The 22,877-nt window shown below is 42.0% G+C and overlaps 2 protein-coding genes across 4 annotated transcripts in view; both read left to right on the plus strand.

The window, feature by feature from the left end:
- LOC135502518 (uncharacterized) overlaps nucleotides 1–13,582 on the plus strand; it is a 476,607-nt gene extending 463,025 nt beyond the window's left edge. The window contains exon 13 of the transcript XR_010449785.1: nucleotides 13,163–13,582. The gene's annotated coding sequence lies outside the window, so the exon portion shown is untranslated. The remainder of the gene's footprint in view (nucleotides 1–13,162) is intronic.
- Nucleotides 1–13,582, plus strand: part of LOC135502520 (neural cell adhesion molecule 1-A-like) — a 79,219-nt gene extending 65,637 nt beyond the window's left edge. For all 3 annotated transcript variants that reach the window (XM_064795437.1, XM_064795439.1, XM_064795438.1), the window contains one exon: nucleotides 9,689–13,582. In XM_064795437.1, coding sequence (XP_064651507.1) covers nucleotides 9,689–9,763 — 75 coding nt within the window. In that variant the 3' untranslated portion in view covers nucleotides 9,764–13,582. The remainder of the gene's footprint in view (nucleotides 1–9,688) is intronic.
- Nucleotides 13,583–22,877: the final 9,295 nt, after the last annotated feature.

The following is a 22,877-nucleotide window of genomic DNA, read 5'->3' on the forward strand; positions in this document are numbered from 1 at the left end:
ATGTAGTTTAAATATCTTAATCACACGATGAATAATCTCGTGTAATCCCGACTGTAACTGATGAAAGACACTTCCCCTTTCATGGCTTTTGCGTCATTTTCATTGTAGTCCTTTGTTACATCAGGTATCGTTTGACATGTTAGAGAGTTTTTCCCGAATGTGTGCGATATGGACGCGTCCCGTTAACAGGACGTATAATCTATGTTAAAATGCGTTTCCAAGGTGTTTGCATGAGGACAACCACTTCGTGTTGTATCTCATTGGAAACACCTGATTTCTCCTCTTTCTGCAGGATGTTAAATCTGGTGTTTTGTTACTTTTAATAAATCATAAGTGTCGCATTGGCTCCTTTCTCTATTCCCCAACCACTGTGGATATTTTGCCAATTTAACCGGAAAAATCACGGAAAAATTCTACATTTCTGGATATTCAACTCGTACAGTGACCAATCCCGTGAAAGACAGTTGCTTGAGCTACCCATCAAAAACCAAAAAAAATAAAATCGAGGGGGGTCAACCATTGCGCTTTTGAAATATATCGAATAATATTGAATCATGCCGAAGTGAGCGAAAAACGCATCAACTATCACTGGGCGGCATTTCAACACACGGCTGACGCACATCCCAAGTTCAGTTTACACATAAGTCGGCATCAGCAGTAAAATGCGTATTTTCTTGTTATCAACCAATTGAGCGCTCCAGCTTTCAGATATTCTCAATAACATGTCTCTAGCAAAACAATTGATACATCAACACTGACATGCACTGCATGATGAGCATGAAATCATGGTCATGAACTCAAACGTTAGAGTCCGGGAGCTGAGCGACTTTTATTTAACATACAGGCTACAAATGATTTGAATATGTTGTGGGATAAAGTACGCCTACCTGACCATAGAAACCAAATTCTTTAATTTTTCCAGTGGTGGGCGACGTAGACCGACTGTAGGAGATAGAGGGGTTAGCATTTGTGTTAATGTCTTCATCATTGGACCACGAATGGGAGCTCTTTACAGGAGCACAAGGATCGATGTACACTTAAATCTTGAACGGTTGAATTTAGACCCTATAAAGATAGAAACATGGTGCCTCGGAGTGAGATGAGCAGGTTTTTAAATGCCCCCTTTATATGTTATAGAAAATCACGCTTTGGTTTCTTAGGAAATCAAGGCAAAATACATAAACAAGTCATTTCCAACCATACTGCCACTTAAAAACAAATAAAACATGCTTATCTAATGTTACTATCTGTGTGTAATACATATATACGGTCTAAATCCAACCGCTCAAGATTTACGTGTACATTGGTGCTTGGGCTCCTGTACTAGCTGTGTTTGTCAGAGATTAAGTAATTGAGCGTTTGTACGAGACATGTACGAAAGAAATGTTCGTATTAAGTGATATTCAGAATTATTCCAAAACCCTTTAAATAGTCCTCAAAAATGTATGAAGGAAGGACAGCTTTTCTGTTGCAACTGATTCATCTCACAGATGGTATATGAATGAAAGAGAAAATGGCCACTCTGGAGAATCGATTGTCCATGCTTGCCGAGTATCAGGCAGACATCCAGCTTGTCGTGTTGGCCTGTCCTAGGAAAGTAAAAAGTTATTCACTTTTTGGGCTGTCACGCTGTTACGCATAGCTGAACCTATGCCAACTTATGTGAATTTTCATCAATACGCTGGTGCACGCTGATATGAGTTTGCGGTAGGTATGGTGTAAGTTGTACACATTAAAGGGCATTTAGCACAGTGCAAATGTTAAATGGGATTTTATTCTGCATAAAAAACGACCAAAAACAATTGGGTTAATATAATGCATTTTTTTCATGAACATATCTTAGAAATTGAAAAGTTATGAGAGGTCAAGGTTAAAGATTCAGCAAGGCTCATAAAAAAATTAGACTTCTAGATAATAGTCATAACAATTGTTCCAATGTAATTCTTGAAATACTAGCTATGTACTTCACATAACATTATGACATTTACCACATGTGTAGAATATACAATTATGAATGAGTCGCTCATATCCAAAACTGCATGAATTGATTACATCATGGCAGGATTATGTTGCATAACAGGGATAATAAAGAAATTTAGTTATGTTGGCAAACATTATCAACATTTCAAAACACTTCGGGTTTTATCTGAAAGCAGATGACGAACCCCATCATGGGAGAAATTATCTGATACTCAACATATGGCCATTATGTAACGTGGTAAGCATCTGGTTACATAACATTTAACTTGGATATTAATAGAATGTGATCAAAGAAAATTTAACAATTTAATAATAATTGTGAGATACTCATCGAACATACACTATATATACGTTTTATTGTGTCCTGATGAGAACTTTAAAAGATAATTAAATGTGAAAACAATTCATTCAATCGGAATACACGCTATGACATCACCTAACTAAATTTAAGCAGCATCTCATTATCTGTAGATGGTGCCTGCTGGTTCATCAACTTCGAACGTCCATATATAACTCACTAAATGTTTTTCATGAAGAATAAAGAGCGAACTAGTCGTACTCCACTTCAATTTTAATCTTGATAGTGCACCACACGATGTCATTGTGCTGGGTATTTGAAAGCACGCTGGCGCTGTCACAATATGATGACGTATAGCACTACTTTATGCCAGCGTATGTGAATTTTCACCAGCTGGCTAATAAAAGTTCACATACATGAATTACTACTGTTCGTCATAATGTGACAGCGCAATTAAGTTGGAACATTGTGTCTTTGATGACTTTCAACGAAATGTGGTTGTGTTCATCTGGAAATATGAGAATCACACTCATGTCCGTTTTAGTTGTAACGGTATTGGCGCCCAAGAGTTAATTGGGAGCGAAGATTTCTTATGGCTATTACAAATATACATATACAGACTGATGTGATATAACTCCAAATTTGATAAAGCGCAACGTATAGCAAAGAGTGAGTGCTCAACTGTAATTTGATATAATAAGAATTCAGAGTGTTTGTTTTGAGTGGAAATATCACACGAGTAGTTGTCTTGTTCCACGGAAACCCACTCGACCTGCATGCGGTCTCGTGGGTTTCCATATTTATGGGCACCGGACTCACAGTCTGGGGACCATATTGATATCACTCATGTTCTGGTTTCTTTCTTTCTGTTCAAATTCCACAAACATTATTGCGAGTGTTCTCCAAAACAGCTAAATAAACCAAAAATCAAATAAAACCAAATAAACCAAATAAATCAAATAAATCAAAAATTCGGATCATTTCGATGACTTTGAAGCGTTTTTATGCTCCGATTTTCTGATTTTTTGGAAAATCTCCGAAGCGATTCAGTCAATCACTACAACTAGGCCACGCCCGTTTTGGTGACGTCACGTAACACGAGTTCGATTCGATGACATCACTTAAGCCCGAGTTAAATCCGAGTGTTAGCATTCTCATACAAAACAGTTATTTCGGCTTAGAACTCGGCTTACTCGGTTCACGCATGCACATATGAAGCCACGGGCAGACCATTGATAGATTGGTTCCCGAGAGACAAGACCACAATTGATTTTTTAAGCCTTTTAGCAGTTAAATTGTCAATGTTTGACCGCGACGCATCAAATACTGCGTGGGGTTGTGAATCTGAAATTTTGATATGATATTCTGGACAGTCGAGCAAGTAAATGGTGAAAAATAAACTGGTATTTGAGCAGGGAAATTTTTTGATAATCGACAAATTAGACAGACATTGATTGATATTTCCACTCTTTTCAGCCAACTGGCAGAAAAATCTCAAAACACGCCCCCTATTACCAAATTAGCAAAATTCGAAATTAACTTTTTCATCAAATAATTTATATCTGTAGACTTGCCACAACAAATATTTTTTCAATACCTCTCCAAATATGTACTTGAGAGTTAAAAACATGCACTCGTCTAATTGATAGGCCTCGACCATCCAACCTATGAATATTCATTAGTGGTCTTGTCTCCCGATGAGGTTATCGCACCTACATTTCGTGCTGGTTTTCCTTCTCTATAAGGCACCGTCCATTTAGTTCATACGCACCTATCCCCTCATTTTCCCACCCTCCCCCTGAACACACCTTCTCCGCTCTCGTCATAACCCCCTCCCCGTCTACGCATATGGATACCATCATCAGGCACCACTGCTTCCTCCCCAATCCTGGGGCCCATCAAATTTGTTGGTAAGCAAATTTCTCAGTCTAGTTAAACATTTGAGATTTCAGTCTGCAAATACACGTATTTGCGAAAGGTAGTAGGTGACAGTTGTAGTAATGTGTGTTCAGGTTGATGACGAAACTGGACCCATGCAGTGTTGTCCCGCTGAATAGCCCTCTGACTGAATTCTGCTGTTTTCTTTGCTGCGTGTTTACATCTGTTCGCTCGACGATATGCACAGTGTGGTTGACCTGTTTATTTCCTGGATCTGCTGGCATTGTGTTGACTATACTTACACCCATTCCGTCATTGACTGCTACTCTCCAAGCGTTTCTATAATATTGGCTCACTGTCTATAGTGACCATTAAAGTTGCATGGGTTTTTTAACCTCATTTTGCGATGACCTCGTTTGTCCATAAGGGCTGACCGATTCGGGCGCAATCGGCATCATTGGCTGTGTTTGGCATCATAGGTGTGTCTCGTGAAGTGATTTTGGACAACAAACCATCGTATATATCTGTTTTTTCGTTTTTCCATGTAATTTTGCCACGCCCCTTTTCCAGGGTGTTATTCATATTGATTTATTATGGTCATATGTACGTACATTCGTACAAGGGGACGAGCTTACTATGTTCCAACAAATCGAGTACATTCGCAAAATGTTGATTTTTTGGACGCGTGTGAGTAGTGCAAATCTGCCACAAACAATTTATTCCATTTGATTCCATTTGATTCCATCGACAAATATTTAAAGAAAAGAACGAATATCGTGCCAGTTCGATAGTTTCAGGTTTGATTAGTAAGGTTTGATCCGGGGGTGTGATAATGATATGCTACATTAGCCGATAATCAACCTGGGATCGATGAAGTATTGCAGGTGTATGACTGTATGCAACTAAGCTCATGGTGAGCATTCGGAACGAGGTAATCACCGTAATTCCCGTCATCCATTAATGTTTACATCGTTCACTGCTTGCTTTCCGTACAAAATCAGTAAGTTTTCAGATGTCGAGGTGATGGAAATACTCATCGAAGTGTCAATTAGTTGTCTGTGAATCGCTGGCAGCATTGGTATGACCTGGTTTGGGTGACACTGACTGACAGAGTTGCACTTGCAGCCTGATGCGGATGGCCGGTGAATTCTGAAGTCAACGTATACGTATAGGCCGGACATCCTAAACAGCGTCCACCAGCGTCCACCAGCGTCCACCAGGTTTCAAAGTTATCAAAATTATATTTTCTTGACATAAATCAATAAAATAGGTTATTTAAAACATATTTTGCAAGTTTTATTGCAATATAGCTTCACACCACAAGTTTGTTGTGGCAATCTACGTCATCATGTCTTTAGTGGCCGCATCAGGGACACCATGCTAAGTCACATAAAGTGTGTCGTGGAGGTGTGTCCGCCAGACTACCGCGTGATTGGTTGACCTAGTTGATATATGTGTCAATTCGTTGTTTTTGCGACGACCAATAATGCAAATCATCAGCAAGAGTATTGACTTGTCGTAGTGGCCGGTAAGGGCGATGGGACGAGGCCTTACCACTAAGTCCGTAGTGTAACTAGTTGTAACAACCCTTCTTGGTTTATGCACATTTTGCAGTATTTATACCCTTAAAGAAGCAAATGATTTCAGCACATATAATCTGTGCCTCTTAATGATTCAGCAATATCTAGAAATCATCACTTGCGTGTTTCCAGGGAATGTGAAGATTGTTTTCATATTTTTGCATTTTTCTCCAAATATAGGGTTTAAAATGTGCCTTAGCCTGATTATACTTCTAAGCTCTTCAATTAGTACTCACATTTTAGTCTGGTGGTCCGCCATCTTGGATTCAGTAAGTGAACCAATTGGTCCAGTCCCTGTTGACAACATTATAGCAATCATTTCTCACAGTGAGCCATTATCGCCGAATGGCTTGTTCAAATACTACTCGATCTAGTGGCCTACCACGTTCGTAGACAATTTTCTGGTCCAAGGTCATTGACCCGTAGTGTAAACTACATGGTAAACAAAGAGTTGTACATCTTCCATGGAGCACTTAAATTTTACTAGACGCCAAAGAACCTTAAAACAGCTCGAATAAAATTTGTATAGACACAGATGGAATTAAACTATGACTTAGAAAAAGCGACCAGATAATTACCTGGTATTTTGACTGGTTAGAATCCATATTCACACTTTGATAATCCAAATAGCAGACTTATTAAATATTGATGAAACGTTGCAGAACTAACTTGAACAATTAGATTCCAAGGGATGAAAGTGAGGCTGGACAGGGTTAAAAAGGAAAAGATGCAGAAATGGGACCCAAATGACATTAACTCTTAAATATGGATGGTCAACTCCTAAAATTTACATCCAAGGCAAAACACACTCAGTTTGTTAAATTACAGAAACGCTCAAAGGAAATGTTTTATAATGATGCCAAAGGTGAAAAAGGGTCAACATCTCTACACCAAGGTCTCGGGCTCTTTCAAGACAATGTTGTCGGTGTTTTCGTTTTGATCTTCCTCAAACACCCGAAATGTGGACGCTTCATCGTCTTGAATATGCGTCGTTGTGCTTGACTCAATCACTGAGCCGCCCGTTTTATGGCAATCTGATGTTCTTCGATTTCCTAATTCACAATCGATTCATTAACTAAATTTCTGATAACTTCAAAACTGTCATTGAATAAGGCTGTCCTTAAACCGAATGCACATCACAGTTATTTAACGCGTTTATTAGGGAGTCAGTGAAACATCTCCTTCATCATGATCTTGATTTGATTATTACCCGAGCTCTAGGCCTGTACATCCCGGGTTTAAGCTGAAGTCCCTTGTATCACACTCATGTCCGAGTTAGTTGTACCGGTATTGGCGGCCAAGAGTTAATTGGAAGCGAAGGTTTCTTATGGCTATAACTTATATATATATAGTGGTAATATTCAACAGCGCAACTTAAGGCAAATAGTGAGTGCTCAACTGTGAATTGATATATATTTAGCCTAGCTGTAGGCCTATATATTCCGGATTAAGGAGCTGAGCTTCCTAGGATTATAACAGTCATGTCCAAGCTGAATGTGTTCAGCCACCCTCAATACCAGGGTCAGTTGTATGCACGCTTCTGCCCTCGAGTAAACCGATGATTATTCGCGGGATGAGGCGAAATATGCCCAATCATCGACCCGATCACTTTTGATTCAGAAAACCATCATCCAATCTAACGCACACTATCTTATTGGTCAAAATTACTAATACTGAGACGAACACTGCGAAGTTCTTATTACAAGAACTTAGATTCTGTCAGAAGTGTTTATCATCCCACTCCGATCAAAACAAAGTGTCGGTAAATAACAAAAAGCCGCAGTTTTAGTGGAATGAACAAAACAATTCTTAGTAACTATACATTGGAACGATCTTTGCATCAATTTGAAACGATTTCTGAGACACAAGTTTGTGCATATTTCCCAGGGCAGCAGGGGATGCTGTGACGTAGGAGAGTAGCCGGCAATTCGGCCGGTAGCTATTATGGCTATACGCAGGGCAGCGGCTCGATATAGGTGTCGAGTAAAATACCTTGCAGCTGGGGATGGTATTCAGCTCTCATGTCTCACGTTACCATTTTGGCATATTTGCCGTCCAGGTCCCATTGATTTATGGGTGGAGAGAACAAAATAGGGCTAATTAGCTCTATAAGTGTTCTCCTCAAGAGCGAAAATAAATAACAGCTATAATCTTTCCAAGAGTTGAACCTGTGACCTTCTGAGTACGAGTCCGGTGCTGTAACCATAATACTGTCTTTGCCACTACTCTCAACTACATCAGTGGTACAAGTGAAAGAGTATACAAAAAAATATAGCAAAATGGTTTATCTAATCCCAAAACTGTCATCTGCATGAACACAACCGTGACAGCGAACAGTTAAGCACGCTAGGTTATACCATACACAACGTCATTCTCGGTATAAGAGGATTAATTCATCTTACTCTAAAGGCAGAAGTACGTTTCTGAAGACAAATTAAAACAAGCTATCTCACAGTAAAAATTAGCAAATATTTCTGATTTCCAGGGCAGAAGAACTTCACATGATAGCTAATCCACATTCAGGTGCCCCACTGTCTCAACGGGACCAAGACGACCGGCTTCTCTTTCTCTTTGTTCGACCCCCTTATTTTCGAAAGTCTGATGTGTTCGCGATTATTTGACAACTCAAACCAAGTATTGTTTTTAGGGCTGAGAATAGTAAAAATCATTTTTTGAAATGATCAGTTTCACTGGTTTAAAGACAAAAGGATAGGCGGCGCTACTGGTCTTTGCAAAATGTATCATAGGTCTCAAATACGTTCTGGCTTCGTAATTCGGTATTGGGCGACCTCATTTGCATAATTGCCCGAGTTCAACACTTTTAAAAACAACAACAGTGGGCTTAAAAACTCATTATAAAAAGTTTCCAGCACCGTCTTCAATATCGTTTGTAGGATATACTTACTCTGTAGAAGAGAGCTACTGACTCGCTGCTGATATTGGCAGATGTAAAACACACAATTTACAGGGAAAACGAAACATATTTATTATCAGTCTGAAAAATAGTGTGTTTGTCAGAGATTACGTAATCTAGCGTTTATCGTTTATAGTCAGTCTTTCCTTCGACCTTCACCGATTCTCGTTGTCTTAAACCTGAGGGCAGGCTGCTCGGTAGCTTTGGAGGCCTGCCTTTAGGGCTACCCAAGATCAAGACAATAAGAGTTGACGACGTCACGATCTCATAACATCGTCGTGACTTCGCGACGTGGCTGAATTCCATCGCAATAATGTAGAAAAAGGACGACAATGTAATGTCGTAAAAGTCGACGGTCTTTCAACAGTCAGAGTCGGATTGCACGAGAAATGATCTCGAGCATTGATCTCGTGCAATAAAATATTTTCATTGAACGTTTGTATTGCACGCTCAGGTCATGCGATAAATGTTTCATGCATCTTTCCCACATTTCTCTCAAAAGAAAGTCTTCAAAGTTATGAAGAGCAGTGGGGTTTGCGTTGTCTTATAAAAGCCGGTCCCTGGAGCACTTTCCTTAATTTTGGTTGAATTTGAATGGATTCTTGGGGCAGTTTTGGGAGGTTTACATGGTCTTGTCTGCCGGATCACTTCACTTATGGTATATGATAAAAGATCATCCGCTATCTTGAAAACGTATTTTCCAGGGTAATAACAATAGTATTGCATTTTGAGAGAATTTGGGAAAATCCCAGTTGGAAATGAAAAAAAGAGGAAATAATTATGTGGAATGTTACTGGCGACCAGTTAACATGGTTGGTTCAAAATAGACATTCAGTAACTCTGTTGTGACCTATGCAATTGGTGGGTACCCCTCAAGCACAAATTTGGTCACTCAAGTTAACCTTTAAAAGTTGTTTGTAATTTAGGGTTGATCTGTAGATATTCAGTTCCCCACACAGACTAGCAGAGACCATCGGGGACCACAGTTAGTTAAATCTTCTCATCTCTTTTCTTACTGACCTCTCTTGTCTCTTTCAGCGTTTGCTGAGTGCTCCGACGTCACTAGAAAATGGTGATGGCTTTGGGAGAACCATCGTGCCCAGATTCTTTTAACCCAACGGACATGAAGGCGACCTGACGTAACCGCGCCTGTACAAAATAACAAGACGCTTAAAAGTATGTTTCAACCACTCTCAGCACCAATAACTACTCGCTAACCTTGTCTGTCAGTTGCCATCCGTCCATGATCCACCGAATTGGCAGTGTACACATATCACCAATCTGGGATCATTGTCAATTACGTATTACTGTCGATATCAAGATCATTTGTCATCTCCTTCGTTGATACTAATCATAGCGTTTTTTTCTGCACTTAGTTCGATCACTGTGATTTGGGATGTTAGCAACTTGTCTCACAGAGCTTTGTTTAGGAACTAAAAGGCGAGAGTCTCGCCTGAAGATTTTTGTGAATCCATACACTATCAATAATATCATTGGCACAATATTTGCCATGTTTTGCCTTTTGTATGAGTTGCACGCTCAAACTCGACTTTTCTCTGATGTATCAATCATGGTCAAAATCGATCAACGTCTATCTTTTTTTGATCTGAAAATTAGAGCTTGCTTGACATGTTTGATCAATGCAGTGTGGGGTATTTATTTTACCAAGTTGAAGTAAATGGTGATTTGTATTTATCCATTGTATCACATAAACCTATAATGTATTCATACTTTTATAGAGGCACTGAATTGTGCTGCTTTCAATGTTCATTTTATTTCATTATGTGGACCGGCTGGGAGTTATGTAACAACTAAAGGCCCACAGCGCGGTAAGGTCCAGGCAAGTGGGCGTGAACCTATATGTGTATGTTCATTTGTATTTATCTGTGTTTTGTAGTTTCATATTCATGCCTGATAAACCATAGATTGTACGATCAGCAATTGTCATACTGTAATGACGATAATGTACATTTTGCATAGGCATGTAGGTATCCCAGTGCGCTAAAGATTGATGGGGGTCAGATGGGATGACATATTCCTTGGAGATAAAGGGTGTGTCGCTCAGTAGCTGAATTTTAGAAAGATGGTAGGCCTTGTTTGACCCTACATGTATATACATATGCGAAGGTAGTTGGGTAGGAGTTTGTGTTTTTCATTAGCCGCCTGCCTCCCCATAGTTTGGCGAGTTTTTGAATATATTAGTACCATATGTCAAGGTGTCTCGCTTTTCGGGGATATAAGTCTACTTTTGACCACTCTGCAGTAATGTGGCAATTGCATCGTCACATGATATCCAAGTTTCATTTAATTTTAGAAGGTTATTGGTTAACTGTGACATACAGTATGGGAATTTAAAGGCAATGACGGCTTCAGATCATGATTTCTGTGATATTGGTAAACTTGATAAGTATTTGGACATTCAATTATTCAAGAGTCGACCCATGGACCGATCTAACTCTGGCAAATGTAAGGTTGATCATGGTCACCACCTTTAATAGAGCCGAAATAAATATACAATACACCGATAATAAAACAGGACACAATGCTATTTTAGCCTGAAAAGAAAGAGCACTTTGATTCGCTCAGGTCCACTTAATTAGGCTCATTTAAGTTTTAAAGAGACCAAAATGAACAAATAAAGGAAACGTTCCATGCTGCACCATGCAAAACTTAAATGAACCAAACCGAATGGGACTATGTGAATAATATTATATTTTATTCCATAAACATACTTGACCGAATTCTGCAATGAGTATTATATATTGTACATTTGATCTATCAGTTCAGGTTTAAAACGTTTATTTGGCTCGTTTAGTTTGGCTTGTTTCATTCGGCTCGTTTCAACATTTACATACTACCAACATTAGCCTAACACTGACTGTTCATATACACAGTATGTTTAGGGTTAAGAAGTTGGGTCATTGTTTTATGCAAACTCGCCTTAGGTGCACGGTTATCAGATTGTAAGACAACGAAGTTATTAAAGCGAGCTAAAGGTAGATGGGAGTCATGGATTGGGTGGATCTATGTTGGAGATTAGGTGGTATAGTCCGGGGTATAGTTGAATTTTAGGGATATTATTTTGGTCCTTTTCGGCCTTATGCTTAGATATTTGAGCATGACTTGGTTTTAGTACCTAGTTGAATGACATTTGGAACGTCAGTATCATTTTTAGCTCAGCTGACAAAGTCAGCGGAGCTGGTCAAATAGCTATTCGTGTGGTGTCCGTTCTTCCATATATCCATCCATCTGTAGACAAATTGGGCATTTTGTAACCGTAAGACATAGGCACTTCAAGTCTGGCTTACACAATAAACATCGTATGCTGCAGACAACTAACTTCAGAAACTTTTTCGCGTTTTCGACTTAAATTCTCCTCACCAGAGGGCCATAGGCGTAAATTATAAAGACATTTTTTGTCACTTTACTCTAATAGATAGAGGCTTGAAATAAAGTTTAGGAATTATGTATACATGTAGGTTTTAATATGAAATTGGATTAGTTTTGATTGATTCTACCAGTTGACGTTACTGAGCAAAATCTCTGTGGACCTAGTTAACTTGATTTGAATTTCCCGCTCTGTTTTAACTCCGAAGGTTGTGGGTTTGATCCCACCTCAGGGTAACCTTTTTTCCATTTTTCCTTTTTCATATTTTTTTCTACTTTTTTTTAATTTGGCAGACGGCCATCTTGGAAATCATATTTTGCCAGTTTAAAGCCTTTTGATGTAGCTAGAGTGACTAAATGGTGGGCGTATCTGAAAGTCTCCAGTATACCTATCATTTTCGATTTGACCGACTCTTCATGGTTATAGGGCTCAAGCTCTTAAATTTCACTAATAAGTAGTGCGTTTTGGCATTATTTGTCAAAGAGTCTGTTTACTTTGGTATATATGCGTGATATAGGCAATCAATATTTTAGCAAAATTGAGGCTGAAAAAGACCTACCAGGTGCTTTCCATGTTTTGTACATTGTACCCATGTATTTCAGCTGAGCACCAGTGCCTTGGGCCTCTTGTTGGTCAGATATGAAGACTTTGATTTAGATTTACATAAACTCTATCTCTAGCCCCTTTGTTGTAAGGCGGCAATTGCATCGTCTCATAATTGACCAACCTTATTGACAGGATATTCCTATTGGAATATTTGCAGAATTGGCTGGAGCAATGAGGTTTGCCAAGTCTCTCATGGGAGGTAGCCAAATCCTAAAATTGAAGGCTCCTAGAGACAATGCTTGGGCGACTAAGCATGAGATGACTATTGTAGCCTAATCCTCCCCTTGACAGAATGTAAGCACAGCTCAGCATGAGAGGTAGTCCAATCCTCTTAGAAATAAGTCTTGGTTCCACTACAGGGTTTAGATCCGTTTCTATCGCATCCGCATCAGGTCCGAACTTAGCTTAGTCCGGACTAACGAATGTTACGTTATGGGGAGGCTATCTAATGAGGCGCTTGTGATTGCAGGCCTCGGGTGTGAGCCTGTTGGAGCCGAGTCTAGGTAAAAAGGCTACAGGTAAAAAAAAGGTTACCTGTCTTATTAGTTGACCGTCTCTTAAGTTGTGTGTTTGGTTGTGACTCTGTATGATCAGTTGACCGGCTGTAAGGCCGTCGCTTGAGTTGACTGGTTGGTTTGGACTCGGCAGGTAAAAAAACCCTTTTTACCTGTAGCCTTTTTTTCTTGGGCTTCTTTACCATATAATAGTCATTTTTACTGGCCCATCCAATGGTTTGGGCTTTGTTCACGAGTGCGCTTTGCGAAGGGTTGATAATGCAGCAATTATGATTGGGTCATCTTAAGAAAGGTATCAAAATTGTGTGGTGTTTTGGTCGGAGTTATGATGCTGTAGTTATGCGGGGTGTAAATAATTATTGTAAACAGCTTTCTTGTACATCATTGTTTTTGCTCAGTTTATAATAATAAAACTTACAAATATATGAAATTTTATTTGTCTGTTTCTGAGACTATTAGTTGGACAGGATTGGTTTCAAATCAGCGATGATTTGGGTGGTGACATTATTGCCTTTTTTTTATATATATATCTTTATTCAGACAAATAGAAAAATATAAATACATTTTTGGAAAAGGGGACATAAAAAAGCAAAACAATGCTTAAATCCTATGCCCCCTACAACTACAATTTTACAGTTTTGAATGTCGGCACAAAGAACATAGCGTAAAGAGGAAACATTTCTGTGGAACCTTAAGAACACCTTAAGAAAAATCAAATTCGTGAAAAGCGTTTAGTTTTTACAATAAACTTCTGTACTTTTTTGAATATAAAATTATTGTCAGACAGAGACAGTGTCTCTCTACCAAAGAGGAAATATTGAAGTGTAAATATGAAGGGGGTTGGAATCGAAGATGGAGTTTATGAAACAATTCATATCGCTGTTGAATAAAGCTAGTACAGTCGAAGAAATAATGTAAAGAATCTTCAATCCCATTTAGCAGACAAAATTGACAACTTTGATTTTCAATCACATGATTAACATATAAATGATGGTTTAAACCACTGCTCAGCAGCCGTTCCGTAAACGACTATGGAAAATACTACCCTCTCTCGTACTGCTACAATAAAACCATAAGGGTGGCTTAGTGGTAAACAAAATGTCTTGAAGTAATTTCTTAAAAACACCTACAGATTGAGCATTTCTTACATACAAAGGTAGTTCATTCCATTCTCTTGTAGTTGCAGGGAAAAATGAGTGATAATATGATTCAGTGTGACACAAGTAGGGTACAAAATCATTATTGCCTTTGATGAACTAGCTGGTGTTGTTGATATTTGGAGCCGCGCCCCATTTATGGTTGTGACGTTGTCTTTGTCTGTTTTATTGGTAACGCCTTACCGCTCAAACTTACTAGCTCTCCGTTACACACGTTTTAGGTTAGAAATTACTTGAGTTCAAAATTTGTAAGGAATTGAAGGATACATGGAGATTGCATATTATGCACAGTCTCTTGTTTGCACAGTTGACTTGCTGGTTATCAATTGGAATTGACCGGCTCCAAGGCGGTCTCTTGAGTTGACTAGATGGTTGCGAATCTCTCTGATGGGGTGGCCGACTAAAATGTTGTCTCTTGATTTGACTGGCTGGGTGTGAATCTTACTGATGAGTTGACTGGCTGTAACGCTGTGTCTTGAGTTGACTGGATGGTTGTGAAACTGTTAGATGAGTTGACTGGCTGGAAAGTTGTCTCTTGAGTTGACTAGATGGTTGTGACTCTAACTGATGAGTTGACTGACTGTAAGGCTGTCTCTGAGTTGGCTGGATGGTTGTGAAACTGTTAGATGTGTTGACTGGCTTGAAAGTTGTCTCTTAAGTTGACTAGATGGTTGTGACTGTAACTGATGAGTTGACTGGCTGTAAGGCTGTCTCTTGAGTTGGCTGGATGGTTGTGAAACTGTTAGATGAGTTGATTGGCTGAAAGGCTGTCTCTTGAGTTGACTAGATGGTTGTGACTCTAACTGATGAGTTGACTGGCTGTAAGGCTGTCTCTGAGTTGACTAGATGGTTGTGACTCTAACTGATGAGTTGACTGGCTGTAAGGCTGTCTCTTGAGTTGACTAGATGGTTGTGACTCTAACTGATGAGTTGACTGGCTGAAAAGCGGTCTCTTGAGTTGGCTGGATGGTTGTGAAACTGTTGGATGAGTTGACTGGCTGAAAAGCGGTCTCTTGAGTTGACTAGATGGTTGTGACTCTCTCTGGTGGGTTGGCCGGCTAAAATATTGTCTCTTGAGTTGACAGGCTCGGTGTGAATCTAACTGATGAGTTGACTGGCTGTAAGGCGGTCTCTTGAGTTGGTTGGATGGTTGTGAAACTGCTAGATGAGTTGACTGGCTGAAAGGCTGTCTCTTAAGCTGACTGGATGCTAGTGACTATCTCTGATGAGTTGGCTGGTAAGGCTAATCTCTTAAGTCAACTGGCTGGTTGTAGCGGGTTGCTTAGCGATATTCAATTGTTAGGACTGTTTTATTAAGGCACAAAGCTTGGCCGTACTAACCATCTAATTCAAAATCATTAATCTTCGTTGTTCGAATCTGTAACCTACAGCTGGGCCGATCACTCTTCGTTCTCGTCGTCGGACGCCCTTCTTCTTCTCCTCTCTCCTTTTGGCCCGGAGCTGTATCAGATCTCCTCAACAGATCTAATCCATTAAGGGGCAGTTTTTAGTACATCTATCCACGAAAACATAAAGTGCCCGACAAACGGTAATACAACAGGTGCTTCACACACAAATTAACTCCACGACCGAGCGTGAAGTAAAAACAAAATGTTGAGGAATGTTCTGCTTGATAGGTGTATGAATATACCAAAGTCCAGACCAATAGTGGCATTCCAATTACTCCGATTTACGACAGTGGTGTGTGAAATTTAGACTGGACTGATGTACTATCTACAAATAAGCAACTGTAGTGTGGGTGGAAAAAATCTGGGCGTCGCTGTCCCACTTCTCCGGAACCGTCACAACATCAACGACATCTCCATAACGACATCTCAAGGGGCTGGAAGAATTTCACTTTCGGACTTCTTGAACATCGGAACCATAAACCATCATCACTGACTGATGCCTACAATCTATAGGTTGACTGGTCTTCAAGGCATCAAAAGTTCCACTCCCAACACAAACAGTAACCTGACAGTCGTCAGAGAAAGTCAGTGGTAGCTAATGCATATCAAAGCAGTGCATCAACAATAAAAAAAGAACAGGTGTTTTTGTTTTTTTTGTTTCAGATAATATATATATATATACGCGTATATATATATATATATGGTTTGCTTATTCAGTTACACCAGCAGAATACAGTGTACAATGCACAGCAGAGGGTTCAACCACACTGCTATAATAAATAGAGTTTGTATCAGTTTCAGTTGGTGTTCCTAGGGACATCGAACACCAAAACAAGATGGCTTCTTTGTCAACAAAAGGGTGTCGCCAGACACACCCTGGGTCTAAGTCTTGATTTTACAGCCAACATATTGAGTACCGCAATGTACAGCCTAAGCACTTCCGCTTAGTATCCAAACAGAAGAAAGTTGGTTCACAATTCTCCTGAGCTGGCTATCACAGACCCTTCATCATGACTGTATTACCATAACCAGTCAGATGTCCACCATTGGCAATTCTTTTGTCTTCTCAACAAAATCGGAACTGGCTCTTTACTCAGCCAAGTCTTGTATTGGAATGCAATGGGTTCTCTGTTTCCCTGGCCTTTTAAACTGTCCCACCCAAACATTGATCAGCCAATCAGAATCAGCCAGCAGCTATCCCATGTCTGTGACCTCATTTCTAGGATTTCCCATGATCATGACAGTGGCCACCCCACATGTAAACAATAACAACCCACATGTCAAATATGACAGCTGATCTGGTCATTTCACCTGTCTTCGTCAGAACAGGCTGGTTGTGATTCTGTCTAATGAGTTCAAAGGCTTTAAGGCTGTCTAATGAGCTGACTAGCTGGTTGTGAATCTGTCTGATGAGTTGACAGGCTGTTAAGCTGCCCCTTGAGGTGATTGGCTGGTAGTGAATCTGTCTGATGACTTGACCAGGTATAATGTTGTCTCTTGAGTTAACTGGCTTGTTTTGAATATGTCTGATGAGTTTTTACGCCGATTAGAACTGTTCAAGGGCCAAAACTATGCTCGCTTCAAATCATCGTCTGCATGCACGAACAAACCTAATGACAAAGCAGTTTTCCAAACGTGACCAAAGGAGTGCGCATAAAACCCCTCAAAAGTACTTTGTTTCATGAGGAATATTTTCGTCAATAGCTTGAAATGCAATATGACCGCTTTTTAATTTTTGGGATAAAAAAACCGGAGGAAAGTCTTGTAGTTTCGTGGATGAGGCATTTCACCACATTCAGATGGCAATAGCGGCCATTTCAAGGATGGACGGAACGACGTCGATATAAGTAGTTTCGGTCATGCGCAAGGAGGTTGCTTGCATGGGTCACTTGGCTAAATGTGTGTAAAGAATTACTGTTCGATGCTCCACAGCCATGACAGCGGGTACACGGTGCCCAACGTCTATTATGATATTATCATAGAAGTAGTAGAGGTTGAGTTCGTATATAGCGCTTTTCCATGTTTGCCTGATATAAGCGCTTTTAGGATATCATATTATTACCCCGGCCTCCATGGAAATCAATCAGGGGTTTATTTGAGAAACCAGAAGGCGTTCACTTGAAGTCGACAAGTTGGGGAACTAAGCAGTGACTCGGCCGGGAGTCGAACCTCCTCCACTGCGCTACCGCTGCCCCATACCATTCCCCGGGGTCAATGCGCTCCCCATTTCCGGTGGCTCTTATTTGCCCCTGTAAACATCAATATGTCACACATGATGTCTCCCCCAAAATCCGGAGGTGACGTAGGCATAATAACCTATTACCCGTCTACTTTGCCGTGACGTGTCACTACGGTTTCTACAAGACAAAAATATTTCGTGCAAACCAAATAAGCTTTCAATTGAGAACTGGTCTTATGGTAGACATGAATACAGATATCTGACACGAACAAACAAAAATGAATTCTTTGTTGCTAATTTCCATATCACATTTGCCACCTGCAGCAAATAAGGTACCACCTTATAAACAAATCCATGTAACTGCCCATTTCCTTACAAGAAATGGCCATTTTGTTAGTTCATACTTACCTATGGAACACTTTTGCATGTTACTCCATTTGGGCTCAAACACAAGAGTATCCCTTTAATTTTCTAAAGGGAGAACTGAGTTAACAGCTCGGCCGCCAGGCGGCGCCCTGACCGATCCCGCGAGATCGCGCCGATCTCATGCCGCCATATTTAGTCTTTACTCTTGAGCGTTAATAAAGAGTATGTCCCGTTTGTGGGGACGGCGGGAGGGCCGTGTTCCATAGGTAAGTATGAACTAACAAAATGGCCATTTCTTGTAAGGAAATGGGCATTTTGTGTCATTCAAACTTACCTATGGAACACTTTTGCATCGAATCCCAGCAACCTATTGGAGGTGGGAAACGAGGACTTACCTAAGGCTGAGCTGTTGTTCCATCCAGGAGGCACCACCGGCATATTAGCTAAGGAGGACCGCCAGGGGAAAGAAATGGGGAGAACCGGAGGACCGGTATTTTGATCTCGGTATTACAATCATATTATAGAGAGTAATAGACCCATTCTCCGGAAAGCGCTAGAATTGCGTAATAAAACCATCTTCTTTCCGGCAACAGAGCTTAGAGCAAGTAAGGCATGTTGAAGGGTGTAGAATGAGTTATTGCTAAACAACAATAAGAAATTGCGTCCTTTCTAGTCTACTAGGGGTTGCCTGGATGTTGAAGATAGGGCATATCAAAAATGGCGCAAGATGCGCGTTTGACTCTTCAATCGGGCTTCCCCCCCCCTTTTTTTTAATCTAGCCAGGATCAAACAACATGCCCCGCAGACACAATCGGGCCGATTGTGTGCATGCCATCTACGAGGGAAGAAACGTCTCGTAGGTAGAAACGAGAGAATGTGGAGTGATTACTCCAACATGCAGCGGAAACGACTTCTTGAAGAGCAACTCCTCGGTAGTTAGCCCAGGAGGTGGCTAGTGCTCTAACTTCGTGCGCTGAGATGTTAGCTAGCGCACGAAGATCAGAGGAAGTCTTCAAGGTGTTGTAGGAAAGACGAATAGTCTCCACAATCCACCTTGAAATAGTGGCGGCCGCTATCTCTCGTTTATTTCCCTCCTTATAGGACAAAAACAAACGCTCTCTCCTCTGGCGGATACCGGGAGGTTTTGTCCTATTTATGTAGAACTTTAGGGCCCTGACGGGACATAAAGTTCTGTCAGGAAGATCATAAGAGATCGTTCCTGACAGAGAGGGAATAGTAACCGGGGGCCGAGAGGCGGCCGGTCCCTGGTTCTTCGCCAGAAATCCTGGTATAAAAGCCAGGATAACCTCCCCTCCCTCTCTAAAAGCCAGCTTCTTGAAAGAAAGTGCATGGAGCTCTGATCTCCGTTGGGCGGTAGCCAAGGCTACTAGAAAGACCGTTTTGAGTGTCAGATATTTCATGGATGAAATAGACATGGGTTCAAAAGGATGCCTCATGAGCACCTTAAGGACAACAGAAAGGTCCCATTTAGGGGTGTTGTGAACCGGTCTAGGACGCTCTAATAACATTCCTCTGAAAAGAGGGGTTATTTGGTCCTCCCAACGAAGATCCCAGGTGCTTAAAACACGGAGGGTAGAAGCGATGGCGGACTTGTACCCTTTTATAGCCGTGACAGATAGTTGTCTTTCCGTGAATAATTCAATAAGGAAATCAACTAATCTGTATATAGAGGGAGAGATCGGATTAACTCCGTTCTCCCTGCACCAGGAAGTGAAGGTAGACCACTTTCATTGATACACATCAAGGGTAGACCCCCTTTGAGGTGCGGACATGCGCTTGACAGCGATGTCCGAAAAGCCTCTCTGGTGGAGATGCAACTGGATAAGTTCCAGGCGTGAAACTTGAAAAATCCAGGGTTCTGGTGGTAGCATCTCCCCAGGGGGTGCCACAGGAGGTGCTTCCAAGTAGGAAGACTCCTGGGGTGATCTATCAGGAGCTCCAGCAAGGCTGGGAACCAGGCCTGATTTGGCCAGCAAGGTGCGATGAGAGTTATTCTCACCGGATGGCTGGTCAAGATCTTGTTCAGGACTGGTTGGATGAGAGGGAGGGGTGGAAACGCATATGCGTTCAGCCCGACCCAAGAGGCTGTAAGGCTGTCGACTTCCAGGGCCTCTTCGTCCGGAAGTGGAGAGTAATAGATGGGAAGGCGATTGTTCAGCCTGGTGGCGAACAGATCTACCTTCGGAGATTGCCAAAGGCGACAAAGGTCGTCTACAATCTCCTGATGGAGTGTCCACTCTGTCTGAACTAGCTTGTTCTGACGGGACAGGGCGTCGGCAAGGATGTTGCGATTGCCCGGTATGTGTCTGGCACATATCGATACTCCAAGGTCGGCACAAAGATGGTAAAGCTCCCAAGTTAGCTGGCAAAGAATGCCGGACTTTGTGCCTCCCTGTCTCCTGACATATGCTACTACTGTAGAATTGTCGGAGAACAGGGTTACTCTCCGATTCTTCAGGCGAAGGGAAAGAGCCCTCACGGCAAGAAGGACAGCCTTCATTTCCAATATATTTATTGGAAGAATGGTCTCCTCCCTTGTCCATAGACCTCTTATGGACATGTCCCCGTTGTTCAGATGTGCTCCCCACCCTAGTAGGGAAGCATCTGTGAACAGGGACACTTCTGGGGGCGGTGGAGCTAGATCTACACCGCTTTGGAGACGAGTCTCCGACTCCCAGAAGTTCCAGACGTTCTTGAGTAGGTATTGAGGTATCAATACCAACTTGTCTAATGGGTCCCTGTGGGGTTTCCATAGAGACATTAGAAACATCTGGATGGGACGCATATATAGACGGCCAAGGGGGATTTGGTCTGCTGCCGAATTCAGAAGTCCCAAAAGGCTCAAGCATCGCCTTGCGGGAGCTTGAGTCCTTCCTCTGAATTCTGCGACGAGATGAAGAATTTTCTTTATCCTGTCTAGGGGGGGCAGCATTTTCCCTATGGCCGTAAGGAACCGAACTCCAACGTAAACGAAGTCTTGGGATGGTATGAATTCTGACTTTGTTTCGTTGATAATCCAACCTGCGGAAACTACTTTTTGCTTTAGAACCTGAAGTTGTTGCAGTAGTAGTTCCCGCGATTTGCAACGGAGTAGCCAATCGTCTAGGTAGTGATGGAGCTTGAACCCCATCACGTGAAAGGGAGCGACGAAGGCTGTGACTATCATTGTAAAAATTAGGGGTGCCGATGCCAGACCGAACGGCAGGGCCCTGAATTGATACGTCTTTCCTTCGTAATGGAATCGAAGGAAGTGTTGATAGTCTGGATGGATCGGTACATGTAAGTACGCATCCATTAAATCCATCGATACCGCCCAATCGTTGGGCTGTATCGCCGTTGCTATAGACCTGGTGGTTTCCATCTTGAAATGAGGAACATTCAAGAAGGTGTTTAACCTGGAAAGGTCTATGATCAGCCTCCATGTCCCTGCTTTCTTGGGAACCAAGAAAACGTGGCTGTAAAAGCCGGGGGAGCATGGATCTTGAAGGACCTGGATAGCTTGCTTCTCCAGTAATGTCGCGACCTCTGCTTGGAGGGCAGAGGCCTTGACTGGGTCCTTCGGTGGCTGAACTGGGGTTGGATATATGGTAGTCGGGGGGGGTACGGTTGAAATCTAGTTTCACTCCGTACCTCAACATGTTTGGGACTGGGGACCCCTTTGGGCACCAATCGTCCCAAATGTCTGCAAATTTTTGCAGACGGCCCCCGACTACCGGAGTCGGCTCCTTTTTGCGTCCGGGAGGAGAAAGGAGGGGGGAGTCACCTCTTCCGGCCAGCACCCCTTGGGCGAAAGGAGTGCTTAGTCGGACCGGATCCACCCTGGTTAGAGGAAGTATTTTTCCTCTTTCCAGTCCGGCGACCCTCCGCTTCCCGTCGGAAGGATCCAGCAGGAGCAGGCTGACTAGGCGGGGTAGGCCTAGGCAGGACCTGCCTGGCGTACGGGATTGAACCCGATGCCTGCTGGGGCCTCTCTATCTTTCTAGCGTTAGGTAGAGAGGTCTTGGCCCTCTGTGTCGCAGTGGGGGCATATAATTTGTCCCAATCTTTCTGTGCTGGAGCCGCCTCTTGTACAGAATCTGCGAACAGGAAAGAACCGTCCATAGGAGCGGTTCTTAAGGCCCCTTCCAGCTGGAGGGATCTGATGACATTGAGAGAGCCCAGTGCGGCGTCTCTACGGAGTAGGACGCTATTTGCTGCGGTCTTGGCGGACAGCGCAATAGCGTGCCTAATCGAATGTGACAAGGATGTCACAAGCGATTTTGTGTCATCAGATAGTGACTCATTATCTTTTAGGGATCTGGCTAGGGCCAGGTTAGTGTGCTCTGCGTAGGAGAGCACCGCTAACGTGTTTTTGGCCAGACCCTCTTGTGCTCTAAGGTCTCGGTAAGCCGAGGAGGAGGTCACCCTAGGCACGAGTTGGTCCAGCTGTACATCGTCCTTTAATATGGAAGTCGATGCTGCAGCTGGACAGCCGGCCGAGCTGACTCGATAATAGTCAGCGCGGTACTGCCTAACGGGAGGAAGTTGTGCCGTGAACAACTTCCCCGGTTTACACCAAGCTTCCGGTCCGACTGTCGGAAGGACAG

This window comes from Lineus longissimus, chromosome 18 (genome assembly GCF_910592395.1).
Source record: "Lineus longissimus chromosome 18, tnLinLong1.2, whole genome shotgun sequence".
Lineage (NCBI taxonomy): Eukaryota > Metazoa > Nemertea > Pilidiophora > Heteronemertea > Lineidae > Lineus > Lineus longissimus.